Source organism: Heteronotia binoei, chromosome 17 (genome assembly GCF_032191835.1).
Source record: "Heteronotia binoei isolate CCM8104 ecotype False Entrance Well chromosome 17, APGP_CSIRO_Hbin_v1, whole genome shotgun sequence".
In the NCBI taxonomy this organism is placed as follows: Eukaryota; Metazoa; Chordata; class Lepidosauria; order Squamata; family Gekkonidae; genus Heteronotia; species Heteronotia binoei.
In genome coordinates this window covers 2,256,543-2,276,714 of record NC_083239.1, presented here as the reverse complement: position 1 = coordinate 2,276,714, position 20,172 = coordinate 2,256,543, and the positions used below count along the sequence as shown (strand labels likewise).

The 20,172-nt window shown below is 42.3% G+C and overlaps 1 protein-coding gene across 1 annotated transcript in view; it reads left to right on the top strand.

Annotated features, from left to right (window-relative positions):
* The window catches only part of ITPR2 (inositol 1,4,5-trisphosphate receptor type 2), a 320,928-nt gene that overhangs the window by 118,479 nt on the left and 182,277 nt on the right, over window positions 1-20,172 (top strand). Inside the window, exons 23-25 of the mRNA XM_060257486.1 lie at window positions 4,161-4,293; window positions 6,642-6,699; window positions 14,044-14,209. Of these exons, the coding sequence (XP_060113469.1) occupies window positions 4,161-4,293; window positions 6,642-6,699; window positions 14,044-14,209 (357 nt within the window). The remainder of the gene's footprint in view (window positions 1-4,160; window positions 4,294-6,641; window positions 6,700-14,043; window positions 14,210-20,172) is intronic.

Here is a 20,172-nt window from a genome sequence, read left to right as displayed (position 1 = left end):
ATCAATTTCTTTTCTTTTTTTCAGTTTTTCCATTTTTTCAGAAAAAAACAAAAAAGGCTTCAGGAAAAAAAACAGGAAAAAACCCAGGTTTTCCCCCAGATTTTTTCCAGTTTTTTTTCCAGGCCTTCACATCTCTAGGAGGGAGCACTCTTCCCTCAGTTCTCTTTCTACCGCTTTGGAGAGAAGACATTCTGCAAGCTGCTTCTTAGAAAACTTCGTCAGGTGTTCTGAGAAAACTTCGTCAGGTGTTCTGAGAAAACTTCGTCAGGTGTTCTGAGAAAACATCTTCAGGTGTTCTTCAGGGTTTTTTTCATTACTAGAGAGCAAAATTACCTGCTTTTAAACATCATGGTCTTGTTTCAAAAGTGCCAACCCTGCAGCACAAAAATGGTTTGGAATTATGAACATGCTGAATGCATAATGTATTTAGGAAAAGGGCACGATATTAGCATCTGCCAAGTTTGCCAGCTATTCATCCCCAAAGTATGCCAAGACTGGGCTTCCTGCCTAAAAATGGCATTATGGGAAAAATTATTAGGTATACCACCAAAATAAACCAAGTCCTCCCATAATGGATCTTGCATTCCTTTTTTAGCCTCAGTCCTGGCATTGAAATCTAAGCCTGACAATGAAGAGGCCTTGCCCACACAAAGAGAGACAGAGCCTCCAGCTAAAAAAGCTAAGAAGAAAATCTAAGCATTTGGAGTCAGCACTGTCACAATCCAACTGATCCTCCAGCACAAAAACAACTAAGTCTCTGCCTTGACCCCCCACTCAATGCCATTTGTCTTTGTCTTCTTGGTGCTGAGGTCTGTCTCCAGCTTGGATCAATCACTCATTTTCCCCATGGAGTTGACGTTGTTCACCTTGGAGTGAGCTTTGAAGTCGAGGTGACTGAGCTCTCCAAGTCAGTACTGATCACTGTCACCAGATTGAACTCGGAAAGCTCACTTGACCTCGAAGGTCTCACTTGCCTCAACTCTGTTTTTCTGTCTATTGATGCCAGAGGGTATCTTTCAAGGGAGAGAGGATATGTCATCACCCCCTCCTTGGGAGTGACAGACTATCAGTCCTCAGGGACAATATTGTTGAGATGCCCCCTCAGATTCTGAAGGCTGAAGACTGACCCTTGGCTGGGCAGTCTTCCACCTGGTCAGACCCCAAAATACCTCAGGCAGGACACTGGCTCCCTCAACCACAGTGCGGTTTTTACCCTCCCCAGGTAATTCCCCCTTGGGGGCAATGGGATTTATCTCAAACCTTCCCACAATGGTAACTAGGGGTGTGTAAAAGAAAAAAAAATGGAAAAATTCAGATTCAGGGGTATTCAGGGCTAAAAAATACAGGACACCGCATATCTCCTAATAGCAGATTTGGGAGCCAAATCTGATTCAGGAGATACATGGCTATTTCCAAATATACGACCCCATTAATACCCTATGGGCCATTGAAATCAGTGGCAAAATAGGGTATAATGAAGTGTAGCTGGGGGCAGGGGGTTTGAGATAGAGGCTCCAGATTTTCAATGACGCTTCAGTGAAAATTGAGGTGCAGGCTCTCTGCGAGGACTGCTGCACAGAACCAGTGCATTAAATGCACTACTGCCATGCAGCAGATATGGGGCATGAACTTCCGGCATGTCAAGCATCTGCCCACTGAACCACAAACTCACAGAAGAAATACCCTATTTGGGTGCCCATAGAATTGGACCCCTTGGTCCAATCTTTTTGAAACTTGGGGGTTCTCTAGGAGAGAGTCCCCTGAAAATTTGGCGCCTCTACCTCAAACCCCCTGCCCCCCCAGCCGCACTTTATTATACCTTATTTTGCCATTGATTTCAATGGCCCATAGGGTATAATGGGGCCGAATGGACGGCAATTTGCAGCTGCAGTATACGGCTCCCGAATCAGATCAGAGAATCTATACTGCTTTAATACAGCCGAATCAGCTGTTTTTCAGGGGTGTATTCATTTTGGCCGAACTGAATGCACACCTCTAATGGTAACCTCCATCAAGTGCAGCCTACCCTGGGATGAGTTCACAGAGTGCATCTGAGATGCAACATCGCCTTTCAAAGGCCACTTCGGACCTGTTGTCCTGGAATCCAGATGAACTACAAGACACCCCTCCCATTTTATTAAAATCTTTATTCAGAAAAGATAGCAACCTATTTGTCTGCTTTAAGGGTTCTAGTAAGGAGAGGACTGTGTCAGCTCAGTTATTTTCTAGATGGGTGACATCAGCTGTTAGAATTGCATATGACAGAGCAAAGGTGGACTGTCCACTCATAAAAGCTCACTCAATGAGGGCCCATTGATCATCAGCAGTTTTCCAATGCAGTGTTGATATATGAGAGATCTGCAAGGCAGGAACTTGTGTGGCCAAGAGACGCTGCATGCCTCTATAGGGGTACCCGACCTGAATAATGGGGTTCCCAGCTCTGGAAACAAAATGGATTATTGTCAGAAAACAGGCCAAGGAAGAACACATTCTGATGTCAAATAGCAGAGAAACATGCTGGAGTCTGGCTCGGAGTACAACATAGGCATTTCCCTGGTCTGACTACTCTCCCCCTCCCATCTGAATGATGAGATTAAGAGTTCAACACGTAAGCATTGTTTCTGCTGTAATCCTTGGCCAACTAATTAAGTTGCCATCTCCCGGTTTTCGTACTGCAACTCTTCCTATCTTTGTTTATTCTTATAGTAAAGCCTGCCACCTGGAGAAATCCCTTGTTTTCTATACTTACTCTTCCTCCAGGTATCTCAGATAAATTGATTTAACCATTAACCATCATCCTAAATCATCGCAACCCAGTCTGACACTTATTACTTCACCTGGAGATCCATTCATGTGTTCAGGATATGCCCATCAATGACCAATAAGGTCTCCATAGTTACAGGAGGGTCTCCTTCCCTCAAAACCCTATATAAACTGAGTTCAAATCATGTCACGTCCATTCTGTAAGGTACCATATACAGTTTGTACACCCCCCCCCCCGATTACGCTCTGTAATTGGGTTTATTGGGCGTGTCACACTGGTCGTGCATGCTCCCCTCTCCATTTTTCCTTGCTACATGGACATCTGCACTTCAGACAGGTAATATTACCTGCTTCAACCATCCCTATAAACCCCTATCGATCACCTCTATCTTTCCTAGTCCTTGCTTGTGTATATTATATTGTTTGTGCATGTGATTGTACCTTTTACATAATTTTCTAGTAGACATTATAAGATACAATGGATCTGGAGTCTTCCTTCCTGAAACCAGACCTTTGTATCATTGGTGAAGATCTCAGCTCCTAATTCGCTCTACCTCAGTCTCCCTCTTGCTAATTTCCCCATCTAAAAGAGGACACATCAAAGCATTTCTGATAACACTTGGTTCTCGCCATCCAAGTTCATGAAGCACTACTGGATTGATGTGGATTTCAGGAGGGAAGCAGTTGTGGGGAAAACAGTGCTACAGTCATTATTCTGATAATCAGCCCACACCCACTTCCTTGGTATGTGAGCTTGCTATTCTCCCATGTGGGACTACACAGAACATGAACAAGGAAAAATGGTTGCACTTGCCGGTAACTGATGTTCCTCGATTGTCTTCTGTGTAGGCACGCATCCCTTCCTCCTTTCCCTGCTGTGGACTGGCACAGCCATGCTCTGTTCTACGCTCCATGGCAGCAAAGGGAACTGAGGCAAGAGTTCTCCCTCTCTTTCAATCACGTTGCCATTTTGGCAGGAAAAAGGCTCCCTGATGGAGGTAAGGGGGAGCACTCATCAGAGGAGCTTCCTAAAAGCATGTGGAGGTTTTCCTTTTGCAGCAGGCCTGCACTGAGGCAGTCCTACACGGAGACTTGTCCCCCATTTTTATATGCTATCTGTAGATGCTCCTGGAACTGTAAAAAAAAAATGTATCTTCATTTATTGTTTTTATATTGTTTACTTTATATATTGTTTTAAATTATATGTTGTATGTTGCCCAGGGCCTTGTGACAGCCAGGATGGAATGATTAAAACAACAATATCTGAAAAAGTGTACATTTACATGAAAGCCTATACCCAGAATTAAACTTTGTTCTTAAAGATGCCAAAAGATTCAAACTTCGTTGCAAAAAAAATAAATAAAATAAAAATGACCTATTATCCTTTTGTCTTGTAGTTTATACTAAGTGTTCGACTTGACTACAGAATATCCTACATGCTATCTATTTACAAGAAGGAGTTTGGAGAGAGCAGTGGAAATCTTGATACTTCCATGGCATCTCATCCTGAGTCACCAGTTATCACTTCAGGTAGAGTGGTTAAAATGGGATAATTTAAAACAAGAGAGGATTCCTTTTAATTGGCATTGGGAGGGGAAAAGATGTGCATTTGTCTTGAATCAAAAGGTTTAGAAAATGGTGCAGAAAACATGAAGCCTTTAGACAATAGTCACATACTCAGAACCTGTAGGCCTGGCAATTGGCAAGCAGGTTTCCTGCTCATATCCCTCGATTGCACAGAGAACATAATGAGTATTATGTATTTGATTATGAGATGTCCTGAAGCAGTAGCTGATATGGGGGCGTAAGAAAGACCCTCTCCTCCTACTACCACAGTATGGAATGGCCTGCCCAAGGAGGTCAGGAAAGCTCTCACTATCCTGGCTTTCTGCAAACTATGCAGAACTAAATTATTCAAAATGACTTCTCTGTGCAGGTAACAGGGTTGCACTGTTCAAAGTGGTTAACGAACTTATTTACTTGGATACATTATTAGGGACTGTGGGCTATACTTTTGTGCATAGCTTACTGTAAGTAGAATCCTATTACATACGCTGTACCTATTAAGATGCCATGTTAATGCTTATGCTGTGCCTCAGTTCTTTCTGGTGGTTCCAGATTTCTACAATCTGATCTCATTGGAGAGCCAGTTTGGTGTAGTGGTTAAGTGTGCGGACTCTTATCTGGGAGAACCGGGTTTGATTCCCCACTCCTCCACTTGCACCTGCTGAAATGGCCTTGGGTCAGCCATAGCTCTGGCAGAGGTTGTCCTTGAAAGGGCAGCTGCTGTGAGAGCCCTCTCCAGCCCCACCCACCTCACAGGGTGTCTGTTGTGGGGGAGGAAGGTAAAGGAGATTGTGAGCCGCTCTGAGACTCTTCGGAGTGGAGGGCGGGATATAAATCCAATATCATCATCTTCTTCTTCTTTGTTCATTGAATGTTCCAGTTCGTTGATCGTACTGACTCACTATGTATAAAATCTACTTCAAGCCCCTGTGAGAAAGGGGGCTACGAATAATGTAAATTTTGAGTTCCACTTAAGGAGAAGTGGTTGTGGTGTCCTTATTAGATGGCCTCACAAGATGATGATGGAGATAACATGATTGTGGCTTAAAGCACTGTGGAGATGCACAGCTACTGAATGGGTACCAGAGCTTGCTCGGGGCATTAGGTTCTGCTGTCATTCAGTAGCTGAATGCCTGTGTGATGTGATAACGTTGTTGTCTTTGTCATAACTTTTAAATACCTTTTGGTAAAGGCACTACTTCATTCTTCCCATTCCATGGCACTCAGTGGCAGGAGGGAGAATCTGCCTTTCACACCAACATATAGGACCAACATATAGGACCTCCTTTTAAGGCCATGGTCTGATCAAAGGGTCAAGACAGATCCTATTCTTCCATTAATGTTGCATCTCCCAATTCCGCAGTTATGGTTCTTGAGTGGGAAACGATAGGGCAGCCTGAACAGGCATTCAGATAACAAATCGCTGCTGGGCTTTATTGTTTCAGTCACACATCATTTAGTTGTTCTGCTGTTACTGATGCCTGGGATGTAACATGGGTCAGTGCCATGTGAAACTGGCTGTATGTACTCTTCAGAGCCAGTTTGGTGTAGTGGTTAAGTGTGCAGGCTCTTATCTGGGAGAACCGGGTTTGATTCCCCACTCCTCCACTTGCACCTGCTGGCATGGCCTTGGGTCAGCAAGAGCTCTCTTATCTGGGAGAACCAGGTTTGATTCCCACTCCTCCATTTGCAGCTGCTGGAATGGCCTTGGGTCAGCCAGAGCTCTCTTATCTGGGAGAACCAGGTTTGATTCCCCACTCCTCCACTTGCACCTGCTGGAATGGCCTTGGGTCAGCCAGAGCTCTCTTATCTGGGAGAACCGGGTTGGATTCCCCACTCCTCCACTTGCACCTGCTAGCCTGGCCTTGGGTCAGCCATAGCTCTGGCAGAGGTTGTCCTTGAAAGGGCAGCTGCTGTGAGAGCCCTCTCCAGCCCCACCCACCTCACAGGGTGTCTGTTGTGGGGGAGGAAGGGAGAGGAGATTGTGAGCCGCTCTGAGACTCTTCGGAGTGGAGGGCGGGATATAAATCCAATATCTTCCTCTACCTCACAGGGTGTCTGTTGTGCGGGAGGAAGGGAAAGGAGATTGTGAGCCGCTCTGAGACTCTTCGGAGTGGAGGGCGGGATATAAATCCAATATCTTCTATCTTCTTCTTCTTCATCTTCTTCTTTAACATTAGTTAAGAATGGCTAATTTCCCCAAATAATACCAGTCTTGGTGATTGTTTCCTTCTAGTGCAGTGTGAGAGGGGAATCATGACTGTTTGTGACAAGGTGACTCTGCCCTTCATCTGTTTTATGTTCTTTTGTAGCTGTTGTTCCTGACATAGATGAAATTGCAGCTCAAGCAGAGACTATGTTTGCTGGCAGGTAAGCTTCAAAAGGAGCCATTTCCTTTGCTCTCCTCTCAGCCAAACCTTTCCCCTTCCTGCATTTTAATGTCCCACTTAGTGTTTGTGGTTTCCTATTACCACTGTTTTTTTCTTCTTTCTGTCTGGAACAACAGAAAAAGGGTTCTTTTCTTATGTTCAGAGTAAGAAAAAGAACAAGGACATGGTAGGCCCATTGCGATGGCAAGAAAGTGAAATTGTAACAGGTAATGAAGAGAGGGCGCAACTGCTCAATTCCTACATTTCCTCAGTCTTCTCTTCTGAGGGGAACGGTGCTCAACATGGCAAAAACAGAACATATAAGGGGGGTATGAAGTTCCCACCTAGGATCAGCATAGGGGTAGTACATAAACACCTACTTTCTTTAAATGAAACTAAGTCCTCAGGGCCAGATGAATTGCATTCAAGGGCTCTAAAAAAGCTTGCAGATGTAATTTCTGAGCCTCTGGCAGTTATTTTTGAAAATTCTTGGAGAACAGGAGAGGTGCCGGAAGATTGGAGGTGGGAGAATGTTGTCCCCATCTTCAAGAAGGGGAAAAAGGACGATCCGGGTAACTACTGACCCATCAGCTTGACGTCTGTACCTGGAAAAATTTTAGAACAAATCATCAAACAGTCGGTCCTGGAAAATTTAGAAAGAATGGATGCGATTACTAAGAGAGAGCCAGTTTGGTGTAGTGGTTAAGTGTGCGGACTCTTATCCGGGAGAACCGGGTTTGATTCCCCACTCCTCCACTTGCACCTGCTAGCATGGCCTTGGGTCAGCCATAGCTCTGGCAGAAGTTGTCCTTGAAAGGGCAGCTGCTGTGAGAGCCCTCTCCAGCCCCACCCACCTCACAGGGTGTCTGTTGTGGGGGAGGAAGGTAAAGGAGATTGTGAGCCGCTCTGAGACTCTTCGGAGTGTAGGGCGGGATATAAATCCAATATCATCATCATCTTCTTCTTCGAGCCAGCATGGTTTTCTCAAGGAGCGTTTTCGCACTAGCGTTTACTCCGGCGTAGCACCCCATTTACCTCCGGATCTTTTCCTGGTTTTCCCACCTGTTGCTCCGGCGCTGCGGTTTGCTCCAGCGCTTCAGGGGTTTCACGCCAGAGTATGTTTTTCAACATCCTTCCAGAGTTTTTGAAAACCTCCGGATCCACACCGGATCCACTCCTCGGAGTTTGCTGTGGGAAATCCATCCACGCCGGATCGACTGCTTTGTGGGCGTCACCCTCTCCCTTTCCGTCCTCCCACCCCATCCACCCCCTTGGCCAATTATCAGCCGTTCGCGGCGCTTCCCAAAAGTGCCCGCACGGCCATTTTTTTAAAAACTTCATATTTCTTGCGTAATAGCGATATTTCGAAATTAACAAAAAAAAACCCCCTCCTGCGTTATTTGCCGTTGCGTTATCTTGCAACTACATTATACATTGTTGGGGGGGGGGAGAAATCTAGTGCCGGCGTGGGCCAAAGCGTTCATGTGTGTGTGTTTTAAAAAGGCAATGCCTCCCTCAGCTGTGCCACCAGGATTTCTGGACCTGCACAAAATCGCCATGTATAAAATGGGAAGTTGGAGTCCTGCATTCTTCTCCCTGGCTACATTCCGCTCGGTTAGAAAATAGACGCGAGCTCGCTCTTCACACGCGCCACAGAAGGGGAAGAAGAGAATGGGGTGTGGGGGGGGAGCTCTGGCGGCAGGAATCAGTCAGGTCCCCGTTGCAAGCGCCAGCCAGGGAGGGGAAAGAGCGCAGAGGAAATCCCAGCTTCGCCACCCGGGAGGGAGCGAGGCTGGGAAAGGAAGAAGCTGCCACACACACACACACACACACCCCTCGATTTCTCTCTCTTCGTTATTGCGATATTTCGCAACTTCAGAATTTGGGGGGGGAATCTAGTGCTAGGATTCTCCACTGTGAATGCTTCTGTTAATAAATAAAGGGCTGTGGAGGATCCTACAGCTACAGCCAATCCATGAGCAGAAGCAGCACACGTGATGCGGTTTGTCCATGAAAAGAAGGGGAAGGAACAGCTGTGACTGCTCGATGTTACGTTATTACGTCCTTACGCAACCAGACTTGCGCTTAAAAAAAAAAATGATTGACAGGGCATCGAACTCAAGTCGATGCCAGTGGGAAAACGATTTGAGCCGGGGCTTCATGGAAAGCGACTCCGCAAATGAGTCCATGTGCGAAAACGAGGAAAATGAGCCGGACATAATTGCGCCGTGGAATAAGGGGAGCAAACGCTAAGTGCGAAAACACCCAAGAACAAGTCATGTCAGACTAACCTGATCTATTTTTTTTTTGAGAAAATGACTACCTTGCTGGATCGGGGGAATGCTGTAGACATCGTTTATCTTGATTTCAGTAAGGCTTTTAATAAGGTTCTACATACTATACTTGTTGACAAGTTGGTAAAATGTGGTTTGCTTAAACAATTTTTATTTGGTAATATATGGTAATTATATCCAATACTAATAAAATATTAATAAACACTTACTACCTTCCCCATATATTACGCTTTCCCCTCCTCTCCTCCCCCCAAATCTTGACTTTCGCCGGTGCCAATGGCCTAAAATTCTAATATCAAAAGGTATCTTTAACTTTAAAAGAATCATCATTAAAAAAGGAAGTATATATATGCATATCAATTTGCGGAGAAATAAAAACAAAACAAAACACATTTCTTATACTTTATAAAGTCCCACCCAGTCATTATAGTTCATCTTCTTTCTTCTTCTAAAAACCTAAGTGGTATTCTCAAAAATCACCCAATGTCTTTTTATTTTCCATTCTTTTTCTATATATCTTCTGAATTTATCCCAATCCGTTTTAAATCCCTCTAAATCATAGTCTTTCAAGATTCTTGTAAGTTTATCCATTTCACTCCATGACACAACTTTTACAATCCAATCCCATTTTTCTGGTATTTTATCTTGCTTCCATAACTGCGCATATAATGTCCTAGCAGCTGAAAGCAAGTACCAAATTACAGTTCTATCTTCTTTTGGAAATTTCTCCATTTGTAATCCCAATAGGAAAGTCTCTGGAGTTCTCTTAAACTCATATCCCAAAATTCTAGAAATTTCTTGTTGAATCATTTGCCAAAACTGTTTCGCTCTTTCACAAGTCCACCACATATGGTAGAAAGAACCTTCATGTTTTTTACACTTCCAACATCTATCTGGCATCTTATTGTTCATTTTTGCTAGCTTTTTAGGAGTCATATACCACCTGTACATCATTTTATAACAGTTTTCTTTGATACTATAACATGTTGAAATTTTCATAGAGTTCTTCCACAAGTATTCCCATGTTTCCATCTGTATTTCTTTATTAACATTAATTGCCCATTTTATCATTTGAGATTTTACTACTTCATCTTCAGTAGACCATTTCAGTAATAGTTTATATAGTTTTGAAATCAACTTTTCATTATCTCCAAGCAGAACTTTTTCCAATTCAATTTGCTCTTTTCTTATTCCTTCACTTTTAATGTCGCTTTCCACCAGGTTCTTAATTTGTTGAATTTGAAACCAATCATATTTCTTACTTAATTCTTCCATCTTGATTTTACCACCTTGAATTTTCAATATTTGACCATATTAGCCACTTTCCTTCACCTTCAGCATATATTTCTATTACTTCCATTGGCACTATCCACAATGGCTTTCCCTCATCTCCATATTTTTTGTATTTTACCCACAAATTTAACAAATTTCAACTTATATAATGGTGAGAGGAAAAGCCGTCCATTTTACTTTTACCATAATACATATATGCGTGCCACCCAAATTTGTTTCCATGTCTTTCTAATGCTAATGATTTGGATGAAGGAATAGAGAGAATGCTTATTAAATTTGCAGATGATGCTAAATTAGGAGGGGTTGCAAACACAGAAGAAGACAGAAACAGGATACAGGATGACCTTGCCAGGCTGGAAAACTAGGCTAAAACCAATAAAATGAATTTTAACAGGAATAAATGTAACATTCTGCATTTAGGTAGGAAAAATCCAATGCATGGTTATAGAATGGGGGAGACTTGTCTTAGCAGTAGTATGTGCGAAAAGGATCTAGGGGTCTTAGTGGATCATACACTGAACATGAGTCAACATTGTGATGTGGTGGCTAAAAAGGCAAATGCAATTTTGGGCTGTATCAACAGAAGTATAGTGTCCAGATCACGTGATGTGATGGTATCGCTTTATTCTGCTTTGGTAAGACCTTACCTGGAGTATTGTGTTCAGTTTTGGGCACCACATTTTACGAAGGATATAGACAAGCTGGAATGAGTCCAGAGGAGGGTGACGAAGATTGTGAGGTATCTGGAGACCAAGTCCTATGAGGAAAAGTTGAAGGAGCTGGGGATGTTTAGCCTGAAGAAAAGGGGGCTGAGAGATGATATGATCACCATCTTCAAGTACTTGAAGAGCTGTCATATAGACGATGTTGTGGAATTGTTTTCTGTGGCCCTGGAAGGTAGGACCAGAACCAATGGGTTGAAATTAAATCAAAAGAGTTTTCAGCTCAACATTAGGAAGAACTTCCTGACCGTTAGAGCAATTCCTCAGTGGAACAGGCTTCCTCGGGAGGTGGTGGGCTCTCCTTCCTTGGAGGTTTTTAAACAGAGGCTAGTTGGCCATCTGACAGCAATGAAGATCCTGTGAATTTAGGGGGAGGTGTTTGTGAGTTTCCTGCATTGTGCAGGGGGTTGGACTAGATGACCCTAGAGGTCCCTTCCATCTCTATGATTCTATGGTGGCATGGTCTGAGAACTTTACTGCTGTGTGTGGTTTGTGTGCATTATCTTGTTCTCTGTGCATTTCTATTTTTGTAATATCATTTACTTGTTTAAATGCTTATGCTTTTTTCAGATTTCTGCCTTTTCCCTTCAGTTCCAGTCATATTATGTTGCTTATTAGATGCCTCATTCTATTAATTGCATCTTACACTGTGTAATCTGCTTTGAATCTCAGTGAGACATATGGGCTATAAATAATGTAAGAACATAAGAGAAGCCATGTTGGATCAGGCCAATTGCCCATCCAGTCCAACACTCTGTATCACACAGTGGCCAATATACACAAACACACAAACACACTGTAGCTAATAGCCACTGATGTACCTTCGCTCCATATTTTTATCCAGTCCCCTCTTGAAGCTGGCTATGCTTGTAGCCACCACCACCTCCTGTGGCAGTGAATTCCACATGTTAATCACCCTTTGGGTGAAGAAGTACTTCCTTTTATCCGTTTTAACCTGACTGCTCAGCAATTTCATCGAATGCCCACAAGTTCTTGTATTGTGAGAAAGGGCGAAAAGGACTTCTTTCTCTACTTTCTCCATCCCATGCATAATCTTGTAAACCTCTATCATGTCACCCCGCAGTGATATATTATTGACATTGATATAAGGGTACAGTATACTTTAAAAACCAACAATAACACTGTGGGATATAATAAAACCTTAAAAAAAACCCCAGCACAAGTTAAATGACATAAAATAGCTGTGGGCTATGCATGAGTAAAAGCCTCTCTGATTTGGATCGCAACCTGTAAAAAGCAAGCAACGTGAGCAATAACAAAATTGTGTTTCCCGTGGAGTAAAAAGCGAACCTTGGCATTGACAGAGAGGCCTTGATGGTCAAAGAGCAGAGCATCTAGGTATCTTGCTCGTGGACTGCTATAGAAAGGGCAGTCCAGAAGAACATGAGAGACCGTTTCGATAACTCCTTGGCTACAAGGGCATCGTCTAAGATTGCGGGGGATTCTGTGGTAATAATAATAATAATAATAATAATAATAATAATAATAATAATAATAATAATAATAATAATAATAATAATAATAATAATAATAATAATAATAATAATTTATTTCTATCCCGCCCTCCCCGCCGAAGCAGGCTCAGGGCGGCTCACAACATAAAATGCACTGTACATCAGTTATACTTATAAAAACATAGTTAAAACAAATTATAAATTATTAAAATTAACATTCTTCCGGAGAGGATCTTCCGGTATCTTCCGGAGAGGATGGCCGATGGTAGTGCATTAAATCTGGCCAGCATGAATGCTCTTCTTTGATGAGGATCAGTTAAAAAGAGGAAATAGGGAGCTAAAAACCCAGGAGTCTGGGATAAACCCAGATAGCTTGGGGAGCAAGTTTTCCGAGCTGCCTCAGTTAGACTTTGCAACTGGATATCTAGTAGTCTGCGTTTAATGGATTGAAATACCACAGGAGCAGAGGATAGATAAAATGCATCCAAAGAAATTCCTATGGATGTAATTTTCTTTTGGATCAGGGTCAACCATTTGGATGCATGATGGTCCATCAGCATCAAAAAGGTGAAAGAATTCTGATCAGAATTAAATAAAAGGCGCAGCCAAAACTTAAAGGTGTGAACTGGCAGAGACTGACCAAGAGACAGATCTTGGGGTCATGGTAGATAACTCACTGAAAGTGTCAAGGCAGTGTGCGTTTGCAATAAAAAAGGCCAACGCCATGCTGGGAATTATTAGGAAGGGAACTGAAAACAAATCAGCCAGTATCATAATGCCCCTGTATAAATCGATGGTGCGGTCTCATTTGGAGTACTGTGTGCAGTTCTGGTCGCCGCACCTCAAAAAGGATATTATAACATTGGAGAAAGTCCAGAAAAGGGCAACTAAAATGATTAAAGGGCTGGAACACTTTCCCTATGAAGAAAGGTTGAAACGCTTGGGACTCTTTAGCTTGGAGAAACGTCGACTGCAGGGTGACATGATAGAGGTTTACAAGATAATGCATGGGATGGAGAAAGTAGAGAAAGAAGTCCTTTTCTCCCTTTCTCACAATACAAGAACTCGTGGGCATTCAATGAAATTGCTGAGCAGACAGGTTAAAACGGATAAAAGGAAGTACTTCTTCACCCAAAGGGTGATTAACATGTGGAATTCACTGCCACAGGAGGTGGTGGCGGCCACAAGCATAGCCACCTTCAAGAGGGGGTTAGATAAAAATATGGAGCAGAGGTCCATCAATGGCTATTAGCCACAGTGTGTGTGTGTGTGTGTATATATATAAAAAAATTTTTTGCCATTGTGTGACACAGTGTTGCACTGGATGGGCCATTGGCCTGATCTAACACGGCTTCTCTTATGTTCTCATGTTCTTGTAAGTACTATTATGATGGCCACTTCAGATACATCTCATTGGATAGGCCAAGCCTTCAGTATTTTCTAGTTCTTACTTTGGCCCATTGATGAGAGAGAGGAATGTATGCCGAAGCCTGTGATTTTTCCTGGGGTGAGTTTTCCAAATCCTTTGTCAACAGTATCCTTTTACCTTATTTGTGTGCAGAAAAGAAAAGAATGCGGTGCAGTTGGATGATGAAGGAGGCAGGACTTTTTTGCGTGTCCTGATCCACCTTATTATGCATGACTATCCCCCTTTGCTGTCAGGAGCCCTACACCTCTTGTTCAAACATTTCAGCCAGCGAGCAGAAGTTTTGCAGGCATTTAAACAGGTATAGTCACAAGAGTGTGCCTTGAAATCTGTATGCATTTTTTGGAAAAACTCATTATATGCCCTCAAGTTGTTTCTGGTGTATTGTCTATAAGTGTTCTTAGTAATGATGCAAATTCAATCACAATTTTTACTGATTACCCTTGCCTGAGTCAGTGGAGACAGTTCTTCAGGCTTCACTTTTCACTAGAGAAAGTCAACAAGATAGTGGTGGAGACAAATTTCCAGAATTCAGGCACCCATGTTATTGCATGCATATAGAAGGCTAGCCTGAGCTGTATCCTGTAAACATGATAGACAACATAATGTTGTTGATTTCACCATTTTTATAAATAGGGAGTTGTTCCAAAAGACCAACTCAGCCACTTTTAATTTTAAAGGGGGTGATTTCTCTGAAATGAGGAAGCACGTGAAGAGAAAACTGAAAGGAAAGGTAAAAAAGGGTCAAAAAACTTGGTATAGCTTGGAGACTATTTAAAGCTACAATCCTAGAAGCTTAGATAAAATATATACTGCAGGTTATCAAAGGAACAAATAGGTATAGAAAAAGGCCTGCATGGTTAACAAACAAAGTTACGAAAACTGTCCAAAGTAAGAAGGATTCGTTTAAGTGGTGGAAAGCTTGTCCCAGTGAGGTTAATAAAAGGGAACACAGGCTGTGGCAAATAAAATGCAAGTCTGTGATCAGGCAGGCAAAAAGGGAATATGAGGAGCATATTGCGCAAATATCAAGACCAGCAATAAAAATTTCTTCAAATATATTGGAAGTAGGAAACCAGCCAGGGAGGCAGTGGAGCCCTTGAATGACGAAGAGGTGAAAGGATTCCTCAGGGACGATAGGGAAATTGTTGAGAAGCTAAGTGCATTTCTTGCCTCCGTTTTCAATGGCCGTACAGGAAAAAGTGCAATATGTAGTACTGACCAGAATTCATAACTTCTCAAGAATCTGTTTTCATTTTGTTTTTTAAAATCAAGTTTCTCACTCTTATGAATGCAATAATATGCTTGGGAAAATAGGCTAGAAAAGCCTAATGAAACTGCTGGAATTAAAATTCTTCCAGAAGAAGGGAGAAGGAAGTTGTTATGCTCAGGATGCATAAAATGTGGATTCCGATGTCTCTACACTAATGCATAGAGTATGGGAAACAAGCAGGAGGAACTGGAAGTCCTAATAAAGGAAAGAGACTATGACGTAATAGGCCTTACTGAAACTTGGTGGGATGACACAACTGGAATATTAGGATTCAGGGGTACAACTTATTTAAAAGGGTCAGGCAAATGAGAAAGGGCGGAGGTGTAGCAGTGTATGTGAAGGAGGTATATACTTGTGAGGAAATATGTGAATCTGAGCATAGCAGCTCAGTTGGGAGTCTCTGGGTAAAAATAAAAGGAGTAAGAAATAACAGTGATATTATTGTGGGGGTCTGCTATAGACCACCAAATCAATCAGAGGACTTGGATGAGATACTTCTACAGCAGATAGCAAAGTTCTCCAAGAGAAGGGATACTGTGATCATGGGAGATTTCAATTACCCAGACATCTGTTGGAAGTCCAACTCTGCTAAAAATGAAAAGTCAAACAGATTCCTGACTTGTCTTGCTGACAACTTCCTTTTCCAGAAAGTGAAGAAGGAAACAAGGGGATCTGCTATCTTGGATTTGATTCTCACCAACAAGGAAGAATTGATTGAAGAAGTGAAAATAGCAGGCATACTGGGCAGTAGTGACCATGCAATTTTGGAATTTACAGTCTTAGGGAAGGGGAAAACTATACATAGTCAGACTTATAAATTGGACTTCAGAAAGGCAAACTTTGATAAACTTAGAACTATGCTGGGTAAAATCCCATGATTAGAAATACTTAGGAGGAAGGGGGTTCAGGAGGGGTGGGAGTTTCTTAAAAGTGAAATACTGAAAGCGCAATCACAGACGATTCCTATGAGAAGAAAAAATGGAAAAAACCTAAAGAACCCGAAGTGGCTCCATAAACAGCTCTCTAAAGATTTGAGAAATAAAAAAGACTCCCTTTAGGAATTGGAAGGAGGGCCTTATAACCAAGGATGAATATAAACAAATCACCAGTGCTTGTAGAGAAAAAGTTAGGAAAGCTAAAGCTCAGGATGACCTTAGGCTGGCCAAAGATGCTAAAAACTACAAAAAAGGGGGGTTCTTTTGTTATGTTCAGAGTCAGAAAAAGAGCAAAGATATGGTAGGCCCATTGCGAGGGCAAAAAAGTGAAATTGTAACAGGTAATGAAGAGAGAGCAGAACTGCTCAATTCCTGTTTTTCCTCAGTCTTCACTTCTGAGGGAAACACTACTCAACATGGCAAAAACAGAACATATCATGAGAGTGTGGAGTTTCAATCTAGGATCAGCACAGGGGTAGAACATAAACACCTAGTTTCTTTAAATGAAACTAAGTCCTCAGGACCAGAGGAATTGCATCCAAGAGTTCTAAAAGAGCTTGCATATGTAATTTCTGACCCTGTGGCTATTATTTTTGAAAATTCTTGGAGAACAGGAGAGGTGCTGGAAGATTAGATGCGGGTGAATGTTGTCCCCATCTTCAAGAAGGGGAAAAAGGAGGATCCGGGTAACTAACGACTCGTCAGCTTGAGATCTATCCCTGGAAAAGTTTTAGAACAAATCATCAAACACTCAGTCCTGGAACATTTAGAAAGGATGACTATGATTTCTAACAGACAGCATGGGTTTCTCAAGAACAACCTAATCTCAATTTCTGAGAAAGTGACTACCTTGCTGGATCAGGGGAATGCTCTAGTCATAGTTTACCTTGATTTCAGTAAGGCTTTGATAAGGTTCCACATTTTATCCTTGTTGACAAGTTGGTAAAATGAGGCTTGGATCCTGTTACCGTTAGGTAGATACGTAACTGGTTGACAGATTGCACCCAAAAAGTGCTTGTAAATGGTTCCTCGTCCTCTTGGAAAGGAGTGACAAGTGGAGTGCCTCAAAGTTCTGTCCTGGGATCAGTTTTGTTCAACATCTTTATCAATGATTTGGATTAAGGAATAGAGGGAATGCTTATTAAATTTCCTGATGATACTAAATTGGGAGGGGTTGCAAATACAGAAGAAAACAGAAACAGGATACAGGATGACTTTGACAGGCTGGAAAACTGGGCTAAAACCAATAAAATGAATTTTAACAGGGATAAATGTAAAGTTCTGCATTTAGGTAGGAAAAATCCAATGCATGATTATAGGATGGGGGAGATTTGTCTTAGCAGTTGTATGTGCAAAAAGGAACGAGGGGTCTTAGTGGATCATATGCTGAACATGAGTCAACAGTGTGATGCGGTGGCTAAAAAGGCAAATGCAATTTTGGGCTCTATCAACAGAAGTATAGTGTCCAGATCACGTGATGTGATGGTATCGCTTTACTCTGCTCTGGTAAGACTTCATCTGGAGTATTGTGTTCAGTTTTGGGCACCACATTTTAAGAAGGATGTAGACAAGCTGGAACAGGTCCAGAGGAGGGCGACGAAGATGGTGAGGGGTCTGGAGACCAAGTCCTATGAGGAAAGGTTGAAGGAGCTGGGCATGTTTAGCATGGAGGGGAAGTGGCTGAGAGGTGATATGATCACCATCTTCAAGTACTTGAAGGGCTGTTATATAGAGGATGGTGTGGAATTGTTTTCTGTGGTCCCAGAAGGTAGGACCAGAACCAATGGGTTGAAATTAAATCAAAAGAGTTTCCAACTCAACATTAGGAAGAACTTCCTGACCATTAGAGTGGTTCCTCGGTGGAACAGGCTTCCTCGGGAGGTGGTGGGCTCTCCTTCCTTAGAGGTTTTAAAACAGAGGCTAGATGGCCATCTGACAGCATGAAGATCCTGTGAATTTAGGGGGAGGTATTTGTGAGTTTCCTGCATTGTGCAGTGAGTTCGACTAGATTACCCTGGGGGCCCCTTCCAACTCTATGATTCTATGATCAGGTGACCAAAGGCATGGAAAACTGGCTCCAGGTATGCCACACTGATGGACCACTCATGCTCCACTGTGCTGGTTCGGCTGAGTGTCTCTGCTCGAGAATTCTGAAGGCTGGGAATATGAATGGCAGATAGAAGAACATTGTGAGAATGGCACCATCCAAATGGCTATAGACGGATGACAAAGTTTGGCAGGAAGTGTTTGTGAGTTTCCTGCATTGTGCAGGGGGTTGGACTAGGTAAACCTGGAGGTCCCTTCCAACTCTATGATTCTATTCCTGACTAGCAGAAGTAAGGTGTTACGCAAAATAAAATGATAAAAATTTCCATAATTTATCTAGAAATAAGGTCCTGTTTCATAAACTTAGAATGACTTGGTGCAGAATTTTTTTTTAAAAGCATGGAAATTCCTTTAAATTCAGGGTTTGTATTTTTAAAAAGACAAGTATCTGTATTGTTGGGGAGAAGCAGGCATGAATGTATGATAGTAAACAGTAGACATTTTATTTCTGAATAGTGATTTGATACTGAATAGTGATTTCTCTCCTTCTCTAGTCTCCCATAAAAAACAGTCCTCTACACCTAAGCTGTATTTGCTGTTATTATATGATTTTATCATTTCCACTATTCTGATTTTCATCCAGTACCTCTAAAACTAGGTGAGAGATAACTGCCAACCCTGATTTCACTCCATGTCTTCACTAATAAGCCTGGCAAATGAGCAGCCTTGTAACAAATAAATAAATTTCACAGATGAAATAAATTGGGAAGTTGTGAGAAAAAACTTAGAATCATAGAATCATAGAGTTGGAAGGGACCTCCAGCGTCATCTAGTCCAACCCTCTGCACAATGCAGGAAACTCACAAATACCTCCCCCTAAATTCACAGGATCTTCATTGCTGTCAGATGGCCATCTAGCCTCTGTTTAAAAACCTCCAAGGAAGGAGAGCCCACCACCTCCCGAGGAAGCCTGTTCCACCGAGGAACCACTCTAATGGTCAGGAAGTTCTTCCTAATGTTGAGTTGGAAACTCTTTTGATTTAATTTCAACCCATTGGTTCTGGTCCTACCTTCTGGGACCACAGAAAACAATTCCACACCATCCTCTATATAACAGCCCTTCAAGTACTTGAAGATGGTGATCATATCACCTCTCAGCCACTTCCTCTCCATGCTAAACATGCCCAGCTCCTTCAACCTTTCCTCATAGGACTTGGTCTCCAGACCCCTCACCATCTTCGTTGCCCTCCTCTGGACCTGTTCCAGCTTGTCTATATCCTTCTTAAAATGTGGCGTCCAAAACTGAACACAATACTCCAGGTGAGGTCTTACCAGAGCAGAGTAAAGCGATACCATCACATCACGTGATCTGGACACTATTCTTCTGTTGATACAGCCCAAAATTGTATTTGCCTTTTTAGCCATCACATCACACTATTGACTCATGTTCAGCTTATGGTCCACTAAGATCCCTAGATCCTTTTTGCACATACTACTGCCAAGACAAGTCTCCGCCATCCTATAATCATGCATTGGATTTTTCCTACCTAAATGCAGAACTTTACATTTATTCCTGTTAAAATTCATTTTATTGGTTTTAGCCCACTTTTCCAGCCTGTCAAGGTCTTCCTGTATCCTGTTTCTGTCTTCTACTGTATTTGCGACCCCTCCCAATTTAGTATCATCAGGAAATTTAATAAGCATTCTCTCTATTCCTTAATCCAAATCATTGATAAAGATGTTGAACAAAACTGGTCCCGCGACAGATCTTTGAGGCACTCCACTTGTCACTCCTCTCCCGAGAGGACGAGGAACCATTTACAAGCACTCTTTGAGTGCAATCTAACAACTAGTTACAGATCTACCTAACGGTAACAGGATCCAAGCCTCATTTTACCAACTTGTCAACAAGGATAATATGTGGAACCTTATCAAAGCCTTACTGAAATCAAGGTAAACTATGACTAGAGCATGCCCCTGATCCAGCAAGGTAGTCACTTTCTCAGAAAT